This window comes from Cygnus olor, chromosome 15 (assembly GCF_009769625.2).
Source record: "Cygnus olor isolate bCygOlo1 chromosome 15, bCygOlo1.pri.v2, whole genome shotgun sequence".
Taxonomy (NCBI): Eukaryota; Metazoa; Chordata; class Aves; order Anseriformes; family Anatidae; genus Cygnus; species Cygnus olor.
In genome coordinates, this window is record NC_049183.1 from 1,926,511 (window position 1) to 1,943,434 (window position 16,924).

Below are 16,924 nucleotides of genomic sequence, written 5' to 3' on the forward strand. Positions count from 1 at the left end.
CGAGTTTGATTTTTGTGGAAAACAGTTGTGTAATGGTTTTTACTTACTCATACACCACAGCAAAAAAAAAAAAAAAAGTACACTTGTATTATTCTCTGTTTAAACGCTGGAGTTCTCATACTTCTTATATATACTCCTCAAGCAAAAGCGCATGCACAAATCTACACTAGTTTAGCTGTGGACATTTAAAAATGTGCTACTAGCTAAATAGATGCTATTTGTAATAAAGATGAGCTCCAGGTGGTTTAAGATGACTGCACAACGGGGAATGCCACTCTGAGAACTAATTTCTGATGCATTCTTCAAACCTATAGCTTTCAGTATCTTTAACTTTTAAGAATTCCAATTTTGTTTATAACACTGCCACCCGCTGGAGCGCTGGCAGCACAGCGCGGGTATCGGGGCTCGTGTACAGCCAGTACAAACTGCGTCCTGCTGGCAAATGCTTACTGGGTGCCACTGGGGCAGTGTTAGGCTGTAACAGGCACAAATTCAGGAAAAATCAGGAGCCGATGCTACCTAGAGCTTATGATTATCTGTCATGCGTGTGGTATTGAATAAGCTGCATTGCCAATGCACACATGTAGGCCAACTCTGGCTGGTATTTATTTACATATTAAAAAAAGTCAGTTTTAGTTTTCTCATCAGATTCACAGACAAAACTGAATGACTGTCTATGAAAAAAAAATGCACTTTTTTTTTCAGAGGACCTCCCTGTAAGTGTGTATCTGGAGTACATAACCAGTGGAAGCAAACAGTCCCTAAATTTTAGGGTGTGGGGAGGTTTAGTTACAGAAAACAAGAAATCACAACACTCACTTTTTGAACTTACTTTTTGAACTTCCTTCTATTAGTAGCAGTAATATCTTCTCAGTAGTCACATTTAAATCCTCTCTGGGCTTTTGCAAGTGAGCAGTTTTTGGATGTTAAGACTGTCAGTAAATACAGGCTCCATGTATGGGTTTGTTTTCTTTTTTTTTCTTTTTTTTGGTAACAACTCTATAGTTTTTGAGAGCAAATTATTAATTAAAGCCTCAATTCCTTGGTAGTTTTTTATTCAACCTTCCCAAAAGCAGCTGCAGTTATAAAATTCATTAAAAACATGAACCCGTGTTTCTACAAGAAACAGGGTTGCTATTTCCAAAGCAGGCCGGAGTTGTTCTGTTAAGCATTCAGGCTTCAAGGTTTTCCTTCTGTCACACAAGTTACTTGTTTTCAGCTTCATGAAAGCAGTGTTCATGTGCTGCTTCCCCTCTGCCAGTGATCTCGACATGTGTGGTCTGCATGGGCAGCAGAAAGGAGGTGAGGTGTGTAATCTGAGGGTGGGCAGGCCTCACGGTTCCTTTCTCCAGAAGCACAGAAGGTCTGAGGAAGCCCATGGTTTTCTCATCCAGGTCAAGATGCTCCTGTAAGCGAGTGCTGACAACACACCTCAGCTATGGTCTCTGTGCCTGAAGCGAGGACAGGGTGCCCCTGTTCAGACCTACCCCGTCTGTCCCCACAGCCTTAATGCTTCACAGTTAATGTTATTGTTCGAGGAGTGAGAGGATGTTGCATTCAAATACAACAGTGTGTCCAACCTGGCTATGCAGTAACCTGTAAGTACACTAAGAACTGCAGTAAAATAGTTGCTTGAAAAGACTATGGTTGCTTCTACATGGTTGCAGATCGATATAGTTGCAGATATGTAGAGGGATGTGGAAAGACTTGTTTAGAAGCTGTGATGATAAAGCAAATGGAAGAAGCTACACAAGTGAAGGAAACTAAAAAGTTTTGAATGATGTGCTTGCTGTGTATAGGGCATTGGTTGCACCTGGTTTTCCATGTTCTTCATTTCTAGTCTGCTTGTAAACCTGTGGCTCTCCTACAACGAGCACAACCTCAAAGAAAGCAGTATCTCTACTTAGCTCTCCTTAAAAGTAGGCAGAAGCATGATCACACTGTTACTGTCCTTGTGTGATAGCAATCACGGCATCGCTGATTAACAAATCTGAGTCTCAGTCCAGAAGAGATCCCATGCATGTGTGTGGTCAGTGCAGCAGTTTCGGCAGTGGCAGTAGCTCTGTATTTGGGGGACTGAAGCTCCCCAGGGGGGTGCTGGTGGGACACAGACTCCTGGAAGTCCTGGCACCCTCAGGCAGTCCTGCTAAGAGCCTGTGGGGTTGTTCTGCCTCTCCTGTGTAAAACAGCTGAAGAAGGCTGAGTGCGATGAGGTAGAATGGCGTTCTGCTCGGGCAGAGCAGGTTTTGAACGGGGCCCAGGAGCTGGGGTTTGATGGAAGCCGAAGGCTGCCCGGTACCTCCTCTGACCCCCTTGCTCCAGCTGGGCCCAGCCCCGTCCCTCCTTCCTCCCTGTGGCTGTGCATGGGCTCGGCTCGGGGCCTGCCCCGGGCGCCCGGGGGGGAGCTCGGCCCCGCCGCGGGCCTGGGCCCGCCAGGGGGCGGCCGAGAGCCGGCCGGGAAGGGCCGGGGATGGGGCTGGGGCTGGGGCAGGGTCTGGGGCCGGCGCCCCAGCGGGGAGGCAGGGACGGGCCGGGCCGGAGGGGCCGTGAGGTGCCTGAGGAGCGCGGCTAAGGTGGGGGGGGGGGAGGAAAGGGGAACCGGTGTTGTCCGGGGGTTCCCTCAGGTCGGTAGCCCAGAGGCGAACGCTGACTAGGAAGTTCTGGCTGTTTTACTACTGAAAGTTGGAATTTGTGATGATTTTGTATAAAAGCTGTGGGAAAGAGCACAGGTAGATCGAATGTTCTGCTGAAAGAATCACAAGAAGCAGGCTTGGCTCATGAACACCTTGGTGCGGACCAAGGAAAACCTGGAGGTCTTCTCACGTCGCAGGTCAGTTGGAGCAGCTCTGTACCAACACGCTTCGTGCTCCCGGGCTCCCAGCGAGCTGGGTCGCAGCTGGGGAAGTTTTTGCCTTGCCTCTGGCCTGGCCTCCTCCACACCACTACGCGGGCTGGTGGTTTCCCCAGCTTGCCCGACTCCGTTCCCCAGTGGTATGAGGCTCTTGCAGCCACCCTGACGTTCAGGAGACGTCGGCACGTCAGCACTTGGGTCTGGTTCTGGGAAGTGGAGTGGGTGAGTGCTGGGATGCTGCCTCTGCTCCAGTCCCTCAACACAACCTTCTTTCTGTGGCTTAATTGCCTGAAGAACTAAAACACAGATTTTCATCAAATAACATCAGGCTAAATGGGACGCTTTATAGTTCTTCTAGCTACGTGGTTTCTACGGATCTTCCGGAGCATGAACAGGGTGCCTTCAGCGATGGGAATATTTGTTGTATCTCATATGTAACACAGCAATGACAATCTCATAACGGCGTTTCATCAATAAATAATAAGAATAATCAGCTACCCCTGTACCACTCACAGCCCTGCAGGGGTAGGTCGCATACAAAGAAGAGAGAGAAAATCCTGACCAGTCAGTTTCAGTGCATATAAGGTAAGTGCTTCTCTAAAATGTGCTTTTCAAGCCTGGTGGGTTGAAAAATCTGTGTCCCAGCTGGGTTGGAGATCTGAGAGTAGTAGTAGCAGCACTGAAGTACTCACTAGCTGGTCACTTTATAACTCAAGAGAACTATTCAAACAGAGCATGAAATAAGTGAAAATGTAAATTAGTCTTTAAGGCTTTCCATTTTTAAGTCAGTCCAACCATGGGATGGTAAACTCCAGATGACTTAGCCAGGGAGCTGCAGAACCAAAGCCTACTTCTAGGTTTTCTGGCAGTAGTTTTACGTGTGGAATCTTACACCATTAGGGAGCAGAAACTTGGCATCATCTGGTTGCGTAAACTCTGTCCCTATAGTCTTTTGTATCTATAAATATGAAAATGGCAGCATGGGCAGTAATGGTCTGCATCCTTGAAGATCTTCACGAAGAAAGGTACAAAGCAGCATCCAAAACAGCACCTACAGGCAAAGAGGAAATGGACATACATGAAGTGATTTACTAACTTTTCTTTTTGTTGGCTTCCTCTATTCTTTGTCTTACTCTGTCTGCCATTTCACAGCATGAATCCACTTGTCTCCCAGGTTTCTTAATATTTAAATTATCTTCCTAAAGACTAATCATCTTCACTGCTAACATCTTATGCGTTAGTCTGATTCTGAATTATGGTAGGGAAGTGAATAATCTACTAATTTTTACATGTCTTATGAAAAGTAATAACATACTTGGTTAAATTTAGCAACAGATTGTCCATACTAGACACAGTCATCATGGCTGCCAGGGATGCAGACTGACTTCTTAGGATGTACAGAGAAGGGCTAACTGTCTATATAAGCATTAACTAGAATTTTATTTTTTAATGGATCTATCTTTTTAAACTTCTGCTACGAAGAATCTCCAATGTATACATGAAAGCTTACCCAACCATACACAAACTGGTGCACAGAAGGTAAGACAGTCTGCCCAGCCTGTAGGTGACCTGTGTGGTGATGTGCTGGCGGCAGGAAGGACATATTGTGGATGTTGGTCTGCTTGAGAAGATTCCTGCTACTATGATCGGAGGCTGAGACACCAGGTAAACTGAGTTTAAGAGGAAACAAGAAGCAGCAAAATCAGAAGGATGTGGAGTATTTTACACATTATTGATTCTTAGTTGTAGAATGTAGGTTCTTAAAATGACCAGTCTAGAGCCACTTCTGTTACTAGTATCGACTAAAGGCATATTCACAAGAACTACTATAATGTTTGTTCTATGTATCCCAACACATTCCTTCTACCAGACAGTATCTACATGGATAAAGACATATGCAGGGAGCTGCTTACAGGAAAATCTCTACAGTCAGGCAGTCTCCACTGCTCAGCATTGACACTGAGAGTTTATCTTCTGATATTTAACATACTGTGAAAAAGTGTGTTCTCCCTGAAGAAAAGGATTTGAAGGATATAGAGGAGCTTTCTGGATCGGCTTTTCAGTAACTACAAGAAATTCAGAAAAGTAGTTATTCCATTATACAAATGTCATCAGTCAGATGCCGGCATGACTCCAGTTAGTAATGTCTGTAACTTCCCTCATGTCTTTTTAGTCTGGATTTGAGTCTGTTATACCTCCTTGAGAAGTGTGCACCTTGTAGCTACAGGAAAGATTTTTTTCCAGAAATATTTTCAGTGAAAAATACCATTTTAAGGCTCCTAAAACAAGTTCAGGGTACGTTCAAACTGTAGCCTAAAACAAAGATCTGGGCATGGGAAGGTAGTGTCTGTTAGACAGGTAGGATGTATGATATCTGAGTTTTGTCTCCTGGTCTTAGGGATTTTAAAAAACAAATGCATCTCCTTCCCTCCCATAAGAGATGGTATTTGACTTTCTTTGAAGCCTTTCCTCAGTGTCTCCTTTGAGCTTGTCCGCTTACTTAAAGGTTACTAGAAAAGGAACGATAAAATAAACTGGACTTAAAATAATTGTTCTGAAAGTCCTAGCTGGTTTAAAAAAAGAGTGCTTCTGCAGACTGGCAACTGTTGGAAAATGAGTCTGTCTGTCATCTTAGGTTATCTTCCAACATTTCTGGGGAAATTTTCCATCTGCTTAGATTGTGATTGTTCAGAAAACTCCATCTTTGTAGACTTGAAAACCAAAACCATTTTGCTTTTGTTAGCAGTAGAATTATGAACGTTGTCAGAAACAGAGTCCCCTGGCACATACCTGGTTGCTCAACGGTGGTTGTTTCATGATAGGAGTAAGGTGGAGGAGGAGGATATTCATAACCCCCTATGAAAAGAAAAACAGTAACACAAAAATACATCCCGCTCATGCCTCCCAAAAGCCCTGTTTGGAGTCAAAGCAGCTGCATTGGAAGGTGCCTCACAGGAGAGGCTGACATGACTCAGTGAAGTACAGGATAGGGAACAAATGCTATTGATTTGATTCACAGATTTTTTTAAAGCCAAAAGAGACCACAATGACTAGCTGGTCTCATTTTCTGTATAACATAAGCCAAGAAATCAAATACTTTTTTCAACATGAAGGCTTTGACTGCATCTACTCCAGCATAGCATCAGAGTGACGCTTTGTCTAATTTTAAAAACAAAATCAACAGTACCTCTAACTAGGTTGTTTCAATGATTACTACCTTTACTATTAATATTTGGAATCTTTTCTCTAGTCTGAAATTTTATCCAGCTTCAGTTTCCAGCCAAGGAATTCCATCATACCTTTTGCTCTACAAAAAAAAAAAAAAAATGGTACCTGGTGAGTGACACCTCAATTTTGTTTTAGTTTTTCTGTTGTTTTTGTTTTTTGAGGGGGAGATGGAAGGCTTATTTGTAGAAAAAGAAATTTGTAAGAAATTACAAAGTAAAGAATTTCCTCTCGATCTGAAAGAGGAATGTTTTTTGTATAAGAGAATTATCACTTGGGATGTTTTGTGAAGAATCAGCTTCCTCTGTGGCTCTCTACACAGGGACAAGACAGTGCAGCTCAGTGTTAGGTGTGTCAGTGCCTGTCTCTCGGATGGCTGAGTAGTTCGGAAGTGAGGCTTTTTGTCCCCAACCTCTTGTAAGTTCTTCTGAGTGTTTAGAAAAAGAACAGAGAGCTCTTTGTAAAGAAAAATGTGTACAAAGTGCTGATCAGAGTAAAGTGCTCTGAAATGAGTGAAGTTCAGAGGCCCAGTGCTCACACATTTAGCCTCATTAGCCACCTTCTGACATCCCCTTCTGGTTTCTGCTCCACTCCTGTCTGGTGAGTGGCGATTTCCTCAACAGCAGGAAGGCAGAAGAGGTAAAAGCACTGATATCAGAGTGTCTTTCAATGAGCATGGGCTCCAACAGGCAGAAGACAAAGGAGTGTCAGTATGAGAGCAATGCCTAATTTCAGAGCAAAAAGCCAACCCAACAGTACAGCAGCTCTCGGTGCCTGCTTGCAGTCATTGAGCTGAAATGCCAGCACTTCAGTCGTGATGTTCCCTGTGAGATGGCACAGGGGAAGGGTTGCTCATCACTACGCAACCCAGGTACAAAACTGACTCATCTAGGGAGGGCAGCTCCGGGCAGCAGGAGTGTTTGGGAAGAGGCCAGTCGTCTGGAAAACTAGATCACGGTTTAAGTAAGACATAGCCACTCTGTACAGAGTTTGCTGGCTGAACACTTGCTTGTTAGGAATATGGAATTACTGTAGAAAGACATCTGCAACTCCGTTTCCAATAAAGCAATTGTTGTTAGGAAAATGAGTAACTAAACCAACACAAATATATATGTTTTCCATTTTAAGGGGCGTGCCCATTAGGAGATCATACCAGCTTGCCTACCCCAAGCTGGGTTTTATACACTGGCACAGGCACCTTCTAAACCCATCATGTCCTAGCAAAGCCGGGCCCTTTACAAGGTGGCTTAGTTATGCTCTGGAAAACAGCTATCAGTGTTTGCCCCACAACCACAGAGAGCGCGCTCTTTCCAACCCCCTCCTGGCAAAAGCTGCTTACCCTCTTGGCTGCAGTACTCTGGTGCAGAGGGTTCTTGCCTGTAGGGTTCTTGATGCTGTTCATACATAACCATGGGAATTTCCACACGTCCCTTCTCACTAGCCATCTCTGTAGTTCACCTGCCAAAAGCAGTACAAAACATCTCCTGTAAGTGACTTTCAGTGCCCTGCACTTGTCAGTGCCTCCTTCTGTAATTCCTACTTCTTACACTTGGACTTCACGTAGAGGAAAACCAGCACTTCTAATGTTCTGTCTGTTTCACAGATTGAAGTGTGGTCAGTTACTGTTACGCTTCCTCATGAGGAAGATGGGAAGGAGGAACAGAAATTACAATATTTCTTTACTTATTTCTTTGTGTTGGAAAGATAAAACTGTTCACCCAGAAAACACTATGCGAAGTGTTCAGTGGGACTGAAAGTGTTACCTTTAGAGAAAAGTTGTAATTTTTTTTCTATGAATTGTCAAAATGATCAAGGAAGGGAAGATCACACTTCAGAGCACCTGTAAAAGCCCTTCATGTGTCATTAAGTCAGAGCATGCAACTGTGCAACCCGTGGCAATTTCGATCTTTCGTCTGCTTATTGTGCAACCTTATCATCACCATTGCTATGACCAGTTCTGTACCGTGAAACTATTGTCTCATCACTACTGTGACATGCTTTTGTTGGGCAAGATCATCATTAAATATGACTGTGCTACCTGAGGCTCCGAACAAGATTAGGCCACAAAGTATGTGTGTTAGCAGGGACTGTTCACAACACAGGAGAGGAGGAGGAGGAGGACACAGCTACAGATGTGCGTTTGTATTACTGTGAATAGAAAGGTGTTAATTATTCCATTAAGCACCAAAGCTTAATGGAGGAAAAAGCACCAAAGATAGAATCACAGAATGGTCTGGGTTGGAAGGGATCTTAAAAATCACCTGGTCCACCTCCCTGCCATGAGCAGGGACATCCTTCACTAGACCAGGTTGCCCAAAGCCCCACCTGTGGGGCATGCACAGCTTCTCTGGGCAACCTGTTTCAGTGCCTCACCACCTTCATTGTGAAATGTTTCTTCCTCATATTCAGTCTAAATCTCTACTCTTTCAGTTTAAAGCTATCGCCCCTTATCTTGTCATACAGGCACTGTTTTTTTTTTTAAAAAAAAAGTTTGTCTTTCTTTTGTCTTTCTTACAAGCCCCCTTTATATATTGAAAGGCTGCGTTAAGGTCTCCCCAGATCCTTCTCTTCCCCAGGTTGAGCAGCCCCATCAATCTCAGCCTCTTTTCATATGAGAGGTGCCCCAGCTCTCTGATCATTTTTGTGGCCTCCTCCGGACCTACTCCTACAGGTCCCTGTCCCCCTTGTGCCAGGGGTCCCAGCAGCACTGCAGGTGAGACCACAAGATAGTAGAGGGGGAGAATCACCTTCCTCAACCAGATGCTTCTGAGGGCTGCCGAATGAGTCTGGCGCAGGGTTACTGGCTGCTCAGAGGCTTAGGTAACTTCACAGAGCACCTTGCGGTCCAGCTACGTGTCCTGTGTCACCATGCAGGTACCTTCCCTGTTTTGGGTCGGTGCTGTGGCCGTCCCACGCAGTCATGAGGGATTATGTTAAGAGACATTTGGATAAGCAAGTAGAGACTGAGAAATGTAACATGTGGCAAGCCAGCACAAGCTGCATGAATATGTGAGGTCAAACTGGAGGAGCATGGAAATTTCTGAACAAGGCAAAATGATCTCAGCAGGCCTGCTTTCAGTGTGTGTTGGGGGGCAAGATGTAGGGGGGAGTGCAAAAGGGGGGGGGTCTGGAGTGATGAAATGAAACACCAGTCCTAGGGAGGAAGAAAAGAAGGAATTTAAAAGAATCACTAAGGAAGAAGTGCTGTAATTGTCACAGATCAGGATGAGCGGGAAGTGAAAATGGTAGCAGAATGAATAATAAAACTAATAAGTGGGATGGTGTAGAGAAAACATCAGAAATACAATATTGGCCATGTTAAGGCCAAGCAAGTTGGAGAAAATTGCTAATATATGGATTGGAGAGGAGGGATGGGGAAAAGTGTATCTCAGTATACTTGGTGTAGAGAAGCTAAATCAGACCAGGAATGTCAGATGTATCAATAGGCCGACAGGGAACCTTCAAGAGGATCTCACTGAGAAGAAAAAAGAAAAGCTGAGAATCGAGAGGCCTTGGGTAAGCTGATGCAGTGAGAGCCAAGGGAGGGCCTTGATCAATGGAGAAGAGTCTCAGCAGTGACTGCAGGTTCAGAAGTGCGATAGTAGACAAATGGTGCATTAGCCGGTGTCGATGACCCCCTGAGCTGTTTCTTTAGGACAGGGATCAGTGGGCAAAAATTTAGGGAGTGTGTTCAATTTTTTTGGCTTATTGCTATCTTGGTACTTAAACATCATACACTAAATACTGGGTGGTGTCCGTTCTGATGACATTTCTGCTCAATTCATCTCACTCGTAAAACAGGAAAAAGAAGGAAGGGATTTTGAATTTCATCCAGTGACTGTAGGCCCAGGCAAAAGGCCTGTCGTGAAGCCCAGAGCAGGAGGGAACAATAATAATAATGGTTAACATAGTGAGAACATTGCAAGCTAACAGCTGAATGCGAGCAAGCACTGACTAATGCTCACTCCACCCAGCAAGGTATTGGTACAACAGCACCAGCTAAATGCATAGGGCAGGCGATGCAGGAGACAAACCAGTGACGTCTGACTCGGCAGCAGAGCCAGGAATACGGGGGGAGACATCGTCTGTGTTTCAGAGGCGTTGAGCTCTGAAGCCACAGGCCGTAGGTGTTGATAAAGTTGGTGCCCCGAACGTGCATCGCCCTCAGTGTCTCGTCAGGCAGTTAGTAGTGCTGCCGGTAGCCCCGTGTGTTGTGGTGGAGCACCTGCCCCAGAGATGGGCAGGAGCTGCGGGTCCCTTCTGACTCAGGATATTCTGCGATTCCAACTGCACGGGCAGCTGGGCCCAGTGTCTGCAGGAGCTTCCTCAGCCTCCCTGGGAGGAAGTGCCCCGGGGTTAGCTAACCTCTGGGCCTGAGCACTGCAAGCTCAGAGGCTCAGAACAGCATTCCTTGGAGTGCTCTACGCAACTCAGGAGGCCCTTTTATTTACCACATAAGTGGTCACTCTCAGTTTTTGGTTGCTACTGGGCCTGTGATGTCTGAGAGCCCTCTGGGGCTGCGAGCCCCCAGATCTCTAAGTGTTACTGCCATGGGTTATAGCTGGAGCCTTTCCTCTCCCTCTCGGAGGTGATTGTCTGCTGGCAAGGAAGGCATGGCAGAGAATGGGCAGTGTTAGTAAGGAACCTTGTAGGAAAAAATGGTAAGGAGAACTATCAGGCAACAACTCCTGAAGAGGAATAGGAAAGAATAGGAAGACGTCCTATAAACATATTGTAAACATTAGGTCATCTGGGTCCTCCAGAACCCAGCAGCGTGTAGGAGGCCCACACTTAATACGGAGGGAGGTGGTGTAGGTGTCTTGTCTGCAGTCATGTTGAGCAAAGAGCTCTCCACAAGGGCAGAGCAGAGCCCTGTGCACGCCTGACATGGGGGCTTGGTTTGTCTGAAGCACCTGAGATTGGCTTAAGGAATTGCAAACTACCTAACTTGCAGGCAGGAACATGCAGTCCGAGGAGCACAGAAACAAGTCTGTGCCTTCTCTACTCTGAAGTCTCAGTCTCTTCTACATGTGGGCAGGTTCAGTTTTTGCACTGGAAACTAAAACTCACTTTACATCCCATGGAAATTAGTATTAAAAAAAAAAAAAAAAAAAGGGAGAAAGCAAATCCTGCCCTGAGGCATATATACAAAGATCCAATTCAGAGAAAGGAAGGTGCAAAGTCTTTATGTTCCAGGAAGGACATGTCCTAGGGGAGAATAGGCAATAGCAGTTTCCATCATCTTCCTCTGGGTTTGCTCCAGGCCCTCGTGTTCTGGTGTGAAGAGCAGTGCTCACACAGCCAAGCAGAGCTGGTGAAAGGCAGAACTCCGTGGCAGGGAGCACTCTCCAGCACTCACCCACACCTCTGCACATCCTCTCCCCAGCATCCCCGATGGCTAAATAGTCCCGTAGATGAGACTAGTCTGACATGCATTTTTAGGTGCCTGCAGAGAGGCACAGGCCCTGTCATCTGTGCTATAGAAAGGGGAAACTAAGGCACACAGAGGACAGTCTTGTCAGGAGTCCTGAGAAAATTGTCATCTGGCTTCCCATGTATAGGTGAAGTAGTTGCAAAGAGAACAAAGATTTTCCTCCTGTCTTTACTATATTTTTGTCAGAAGGGGTTTTCAGGTGTTGTGTATTTGCAATGATGGGCAGAAGTGGTCATATGAAAGTGTATGAAAATCAACCGTTTTTTCACTTTTCAAAAGGATTTTTTCCAGCTTGATTCCAATTTTGATGGAAATGTGCTTTGCCCACAAGCACCTCTCCTAAGGTGACATTGTGGTACTTGAAATGGAGGTGTTCATGAGACTGGAGTGTCTGCCCCGTGGGATTTGTGTCCATTTTGACTGAAGTGTAGCTCAGCAGAACATGAACTGGGAGTTACTGAACTGTCATTTCCGAAATCTCATTGCCTGAATGCTGTAACCTTTGTTTTAGTCTTATGAGCCTGTTCCAATGACGTATCTATGATTTCATTTGAGGAACTGAAGTTGACTGCAGCACTAATTCTTCTCCATTCAGATTCAGAACCTGTAGCCTGGAGAAGAGGCAGATGGGATTGGCAGGTGTGTGTGTGTCAGAGTCCAGGTAACACTTCCTTTGCCTCTCTGTTCTGTTCTGTGGCAGTTCTCTGTCAGAAGTAGATTGGTCTAATTAAAAATGATGTGGTACCATGGTGAAAACTGGTCACGGTTTTGTAATCCTTTTCATATTTAACTGAGTCTTTTTTAGCAAGAAGGTTAATTGTTGGTCTTGTACTGCAGACTCCAAATGAGGTTTCCAAAGTGTTTTCAAGAGCACTTCACGTTGGCCTGCCTCTATTCCAACTGAAGCAGTGGTGCTACTCCCAGGACCTAGTCGTGGACGTAGCAGCACAAAACAGCCAGCACCTCTTCTCGAGTAGAGGAGAAAATGTAGGCAGAAGTGGTTATGTGAGAGCGACTAAAGTTGCGAAGGGCTGTCTGCACCCTGTCTGTACTACAGCTGGCATTAAGAGCTGGATCCGTATCATGGCAGCCAGCACGAGGCTATCCTATCTGGCTGTCACGTCGTGTACCAGGATGGCATCCAGAATCTTAGGCAGGACAGGAGCAAGAGGCTTTGTGAGAAAAATGTTTACTCCCTGTTCCAGCTCCATCTGATGTCAGTGTGGGATTTGACATTGACTTTAGTTTTGTGTGTTGGAATATTAACATTAAAATCCTATAGGAAGTGATCTGCAGGCTTCATGGATGTGTGAAGGTATAGCAGTTTTCACCAGGGATCTCTTGGTTTGGAGGATACTAGTCCAAAGACTACTTTGCTGTGATGTGTTCTTGCTCTCCTCTCATTGCTAGTTTAATGTTTCCTTGGGCAATTAGCCCTTCCAGCTGCATTTATGAAACAATTTCAATTTCTCTTATTTTAAAGAGTGACCATTAAAACACCATTGTTGGCATGCAGTTGCATCTGTGACTTGAATAATATTGAGTGCATCTGTTTTACTTTATTGAAACAGTTAATTCTAGTTTTCAGCCAGCAATGAAACACTGAATTCCTGAGTGGAGAGGTCTTCTCCCATTAGCCCAGAGTTTGTTGTTTAGGGTAACATTCACAATGTGCCGAGGCTTTTCAGATGTTCAGGAAGGAACCGTTCCAGCTCTAATACAGATAAACAAAGAGTTGGGGAGCAGCATTCAGGTATATGTTTATTTGTATTCTTAAAATAGAAGCTTAAAGACATGACAGCAGGCAGCATATAAAAAGTTGGACATTAAAAAAATATTCAACATGTCTGATGTAGACATCCTGTCAATGAAATCAATGAAGGATGCTCTAAAAGTACCGTGCTACCCTGCTGCCTTTTCTAGTTCTTTACTCTAGAATTGCAGTTTTAATCCTATGGTTATTCTGCTTTTTAAGCCTGTACCAGGCTACCAGCTTCCTCTCTCAAGTGGAGAGGATGGAGCTGTGGGGGATTCAGCTGCATATGAACCATGTTGCTTGTTGCAAGCTCTTCAGTTGGTTCCATTGGCTTGTCTGTTGGCCGCATTGACTCACCAGCCAATATGTAAGGGCCCTGTTTCAGGTGGTCAGTGGAAGAAGTTGGTTGTTCATCCGTTGAAGCCATCGGAATTATTTTGTTATTGACCCAGAGAGCTGGGCAAGAACCCAGAATGTCATTGTGTAGATAGCTGTTGCTCCTCCTCTCCCTTGTGTACAAGGAGATATTTATGTGTAATCCAAGTCACAGTGGCTTAAATGGCAGCTTAGAGCACAAAGAGAATAACTGTTGTTCACAAAATTAGGAAGAAGCATTTACTGAAGAGTGAAATGCTGGTGAGCTGAGCTCCTCAGAAAGAGCTCTTGGCTCTTGGACCAATCTGCAGAAAGCCCTTTATCCTTCATGGTACTGTAAATGGTTACAAAAATGCAAACATATTTGAAACCTTTTCTTTTTTTTTTTTTCTTTTTTTTGTCTTCCTTCAGTGCATTTGCTGTAATGTGCACCCGGAGGGCTGGTCGCCTGGTTGCTGGGCTTGCACAGGCAGCTGCAGCATTCGTGCATGCAAATCAGCATGCAGGGCAGCCTGGCCCTGCCTATGTGGACTCACCAGGCTGCTGCCTAGGCAGGGACTCCCTGGATTTTCCAGTCCTGTCCCAGGTCAGACGTTTAAGTTAGGTTATTCCTCCTCGAAGGGAGTTCAAGTCTATAATTTAGTGCATCTGCTGCTGCTGCTCTCACCTCTAAAGCAGTTCAAAATATCGTAAACTTCTACAAACCTTCTGGCCTAAACTTATTCATGGGAGCTTATCCCTGCTTGTTATTGTGCCAGAATCACCCTTTCAGAAAAGTCCTCCCCCAGAGAGCTTTTCTATCTCTTTGCAGCCTTTCACAGCACTACACAGTTTGTTGTGTCCTTCCCATTTCTGTACAGTAAATTTATCCTTCTTGGACATGAGTGACCAGATGAGCTCTGTCCTCAACCTATATAATGGTATAAATGTCTTTTTATATTTAGTGGAAATGCTGTCCATAGTATAATCCAGAGTACTTTTTCCTCTTCTACAGTCACATTGTGCTGATGGCTTGTATTTATGCTGTCATTAACCAGTAGTAGGTCTTTCTCCTCTGATGTAATTTCCTACTAATGAATTTGTAGTTGAAATTCCTGATAGTATTTTCTAAGTGTATAGCTTCGTAGCATTACAACAGATACAAATTCTGTCACGGCAATTGTCTAGGCTGTCTCATTCCATGTGCAACAGATTTTATGCTTCCCAACTTTGTGTCTTCATTCATACATTTTATTAGTCACTCCTATATTTCTGTGAAGGTTATTAATTAAAATACTAAATAAGATCTGTCACTGATTTCTGTGTGAACCTTTGATGTAAACAAGATGTCTCTCTTAATACCTGCTCCTTAATTTACTGTTTGAGGCATAATCCCTTGCCTTCCCCAGATGACCAGCCCCACATTTAAAGGGCCCTTTTTGTGAAGAATGAGGAGGATTGGGCCATGAGATTGCATTAGACCTTCTCCCTCCCTAATTACCATTCCAAAAATAGAGTACTAACCACCAAAAGGAAGCACTGTCCAGTGGTTTGTGCGTTAACCTGTGCTGAGGGGAAAAAAAGATGGGTTCAGTTCCTGTTCTGCAGCAGTGATGATGAGCAAATTAGTCTTGGTTTTGCTCAGCTCTGTTGTATACAGAAATACTATATCAAGGAGATACGATGTCCATTCTGCAGTAACATGGTCCAAACGTGGTTATGTCTTGTCTTAAAATTTGAGCAAGCAGCAGAAGATAGCAAATACCAACTTCAGTCTCTGCCTTTGTACTGTCTTGACACAGTTTTAGCTGTCACATTCCCTTCTAGCTGTCTGAACTGAGCGCAGCCTTACACAATTGCTTTCAGCACTTCATCGTTACCTTAAAATTTGATATTTGCATCTTTTATTTGGTTCTTTTACAGATTAGCATTCCCTACTGAGACCATTGAATCATGGGTAGCCAGCATTTCATTTATACCCAGGTAAAAATAATGTCCAGAACTTGTCCTTCACTTGAAAACTGATAGAACAGCTTAAGTAACGTGACATAGCATCTGGACTAGCAACTCTTACAAAGTTATGGATAAACATTAATTTGTAGAAAGCAGGTCTGTGCCCTGCTTTTATGTGTGAGCTAAGCCCTTTCCTATGGCGCATTAGTCTAACTTTCTATTCTTATTACTTTTCTCATCTTCATGTGAAGTATCCTAGGAACAATCTTTGCCTCCAGATTTCCAAAGCTTGGTGAAGCTTGACAATGTAATTATAAAGAGTTAACATTTACAGCCCAGAGCCACAGCTGTCATACTCCTTGAGCTCCCTGTCGTATCCTTACCACATCCCTCTCTTTATTTTGTAAGGAGTAAACACAGTACTGATTCAAAGTAATTTGAAAGCTCTTACCTTTAGGTAGCTCTGGCAAGTCTTTGGAGCAAAAATGCTTCAAAAGTTGTTCACTTCATCCACGTCTTTCCAGTGCAGCTGTGTCTAGGAAAGAAAGTAGCACATATGACCACTGACATGGCCTGTCGTCATGCCTCAGCAGTGTATGGAGCTGAAGAAGCCAGCGAGTCAGGTTGGTAGACACTATAATTATCCCAGCCTACAGCTCACACCTGCTTTGCAGGAATAGGAATGTTGCGTGACAGGCTTGCACCAGAGTTTTTCCCAGATAGTTTTCAAATATCAGATTGAGTTTATTTCATGCTATCTTGAAGCCTACATGAGGATAATCAGAAGAAATATGGGGTTAACTGGAGGACAATGGAGAGAAGAGGATAACCTAACCTGTCATACTTCTATACCAAACCATCACACAGAATGATGAAAAGCCATAGGTACTGTTGGGTCTGGGCCTCTGACATTTTGTTCTTGAAGTCAGTGATCAGTTTCGGTTTCTGACTGATAAAGTGTTTATGCCTAGATCGGCAAATACACCTGGGCCGGGTGGTAGACATTGACATTATAGCTATGATCTTCTTGGTAACTAGGTTTGTGTCTGAGCTCAACTTTCTGTGCAAACAATGCTTTATCTCTGTGCTGGGTGACCTGGGCTGGCTGCCAGACCCCCACCCAGCTACTCTTTCACTCCACCTTCTCAACAGGACATGGGAAGGAGGTAAGATAGAAAAGCTCATGGACTGAGATAGAGATGGGGAGATCACTTTCCAGTTACCATCATGTGCAAGACAGAGGTGACCTGGGGAAAATTAATTTAATATATTGCCAATTAAGATAGAGTTGGATGGTGAGAAAGACCAAAGCTAAAACTCATTCCCTCAGCCCCTCCTTCCCAAGCTTAAC

At 44.4% G+C, this 16,924-nt stretch overlaps 1 protein-coding gene across 1 annotated transcript; it reads right to left on the reverse strand.

The window, feature by feature from the left end:
- Window positions 1-358: 358 nt before the first annotated feature.
- On the reverse strand, window positions 359-16,172 carry LITAFD (LITAF domain containing). The gene is made up of 5 exons (XM_040574422.1): window positions 16,025-16,172; window positions 7,416-7,534; window positions 5,642-5,707; window positions 4,362-4,521; window positions 359-3,902 (listed from the first exon to the last, which is right to left on the reverse strand). The coding sequence occupies exons 2-5, from the start codon at window positions 7,519-7,521 to the stop codon at window positions 3,794-3,796; spliced, it is 441 nt and encodes a 146-aa protein (XP_040430356.1). The 5' UTR covers window positions 7,522-7,534; window positions 16,025-16,172; the 3' UTR covers window positions 359-3,793.
- Between the last annotated feature and the right edge of the window lie 752 nt (window positions 16,173-16,924).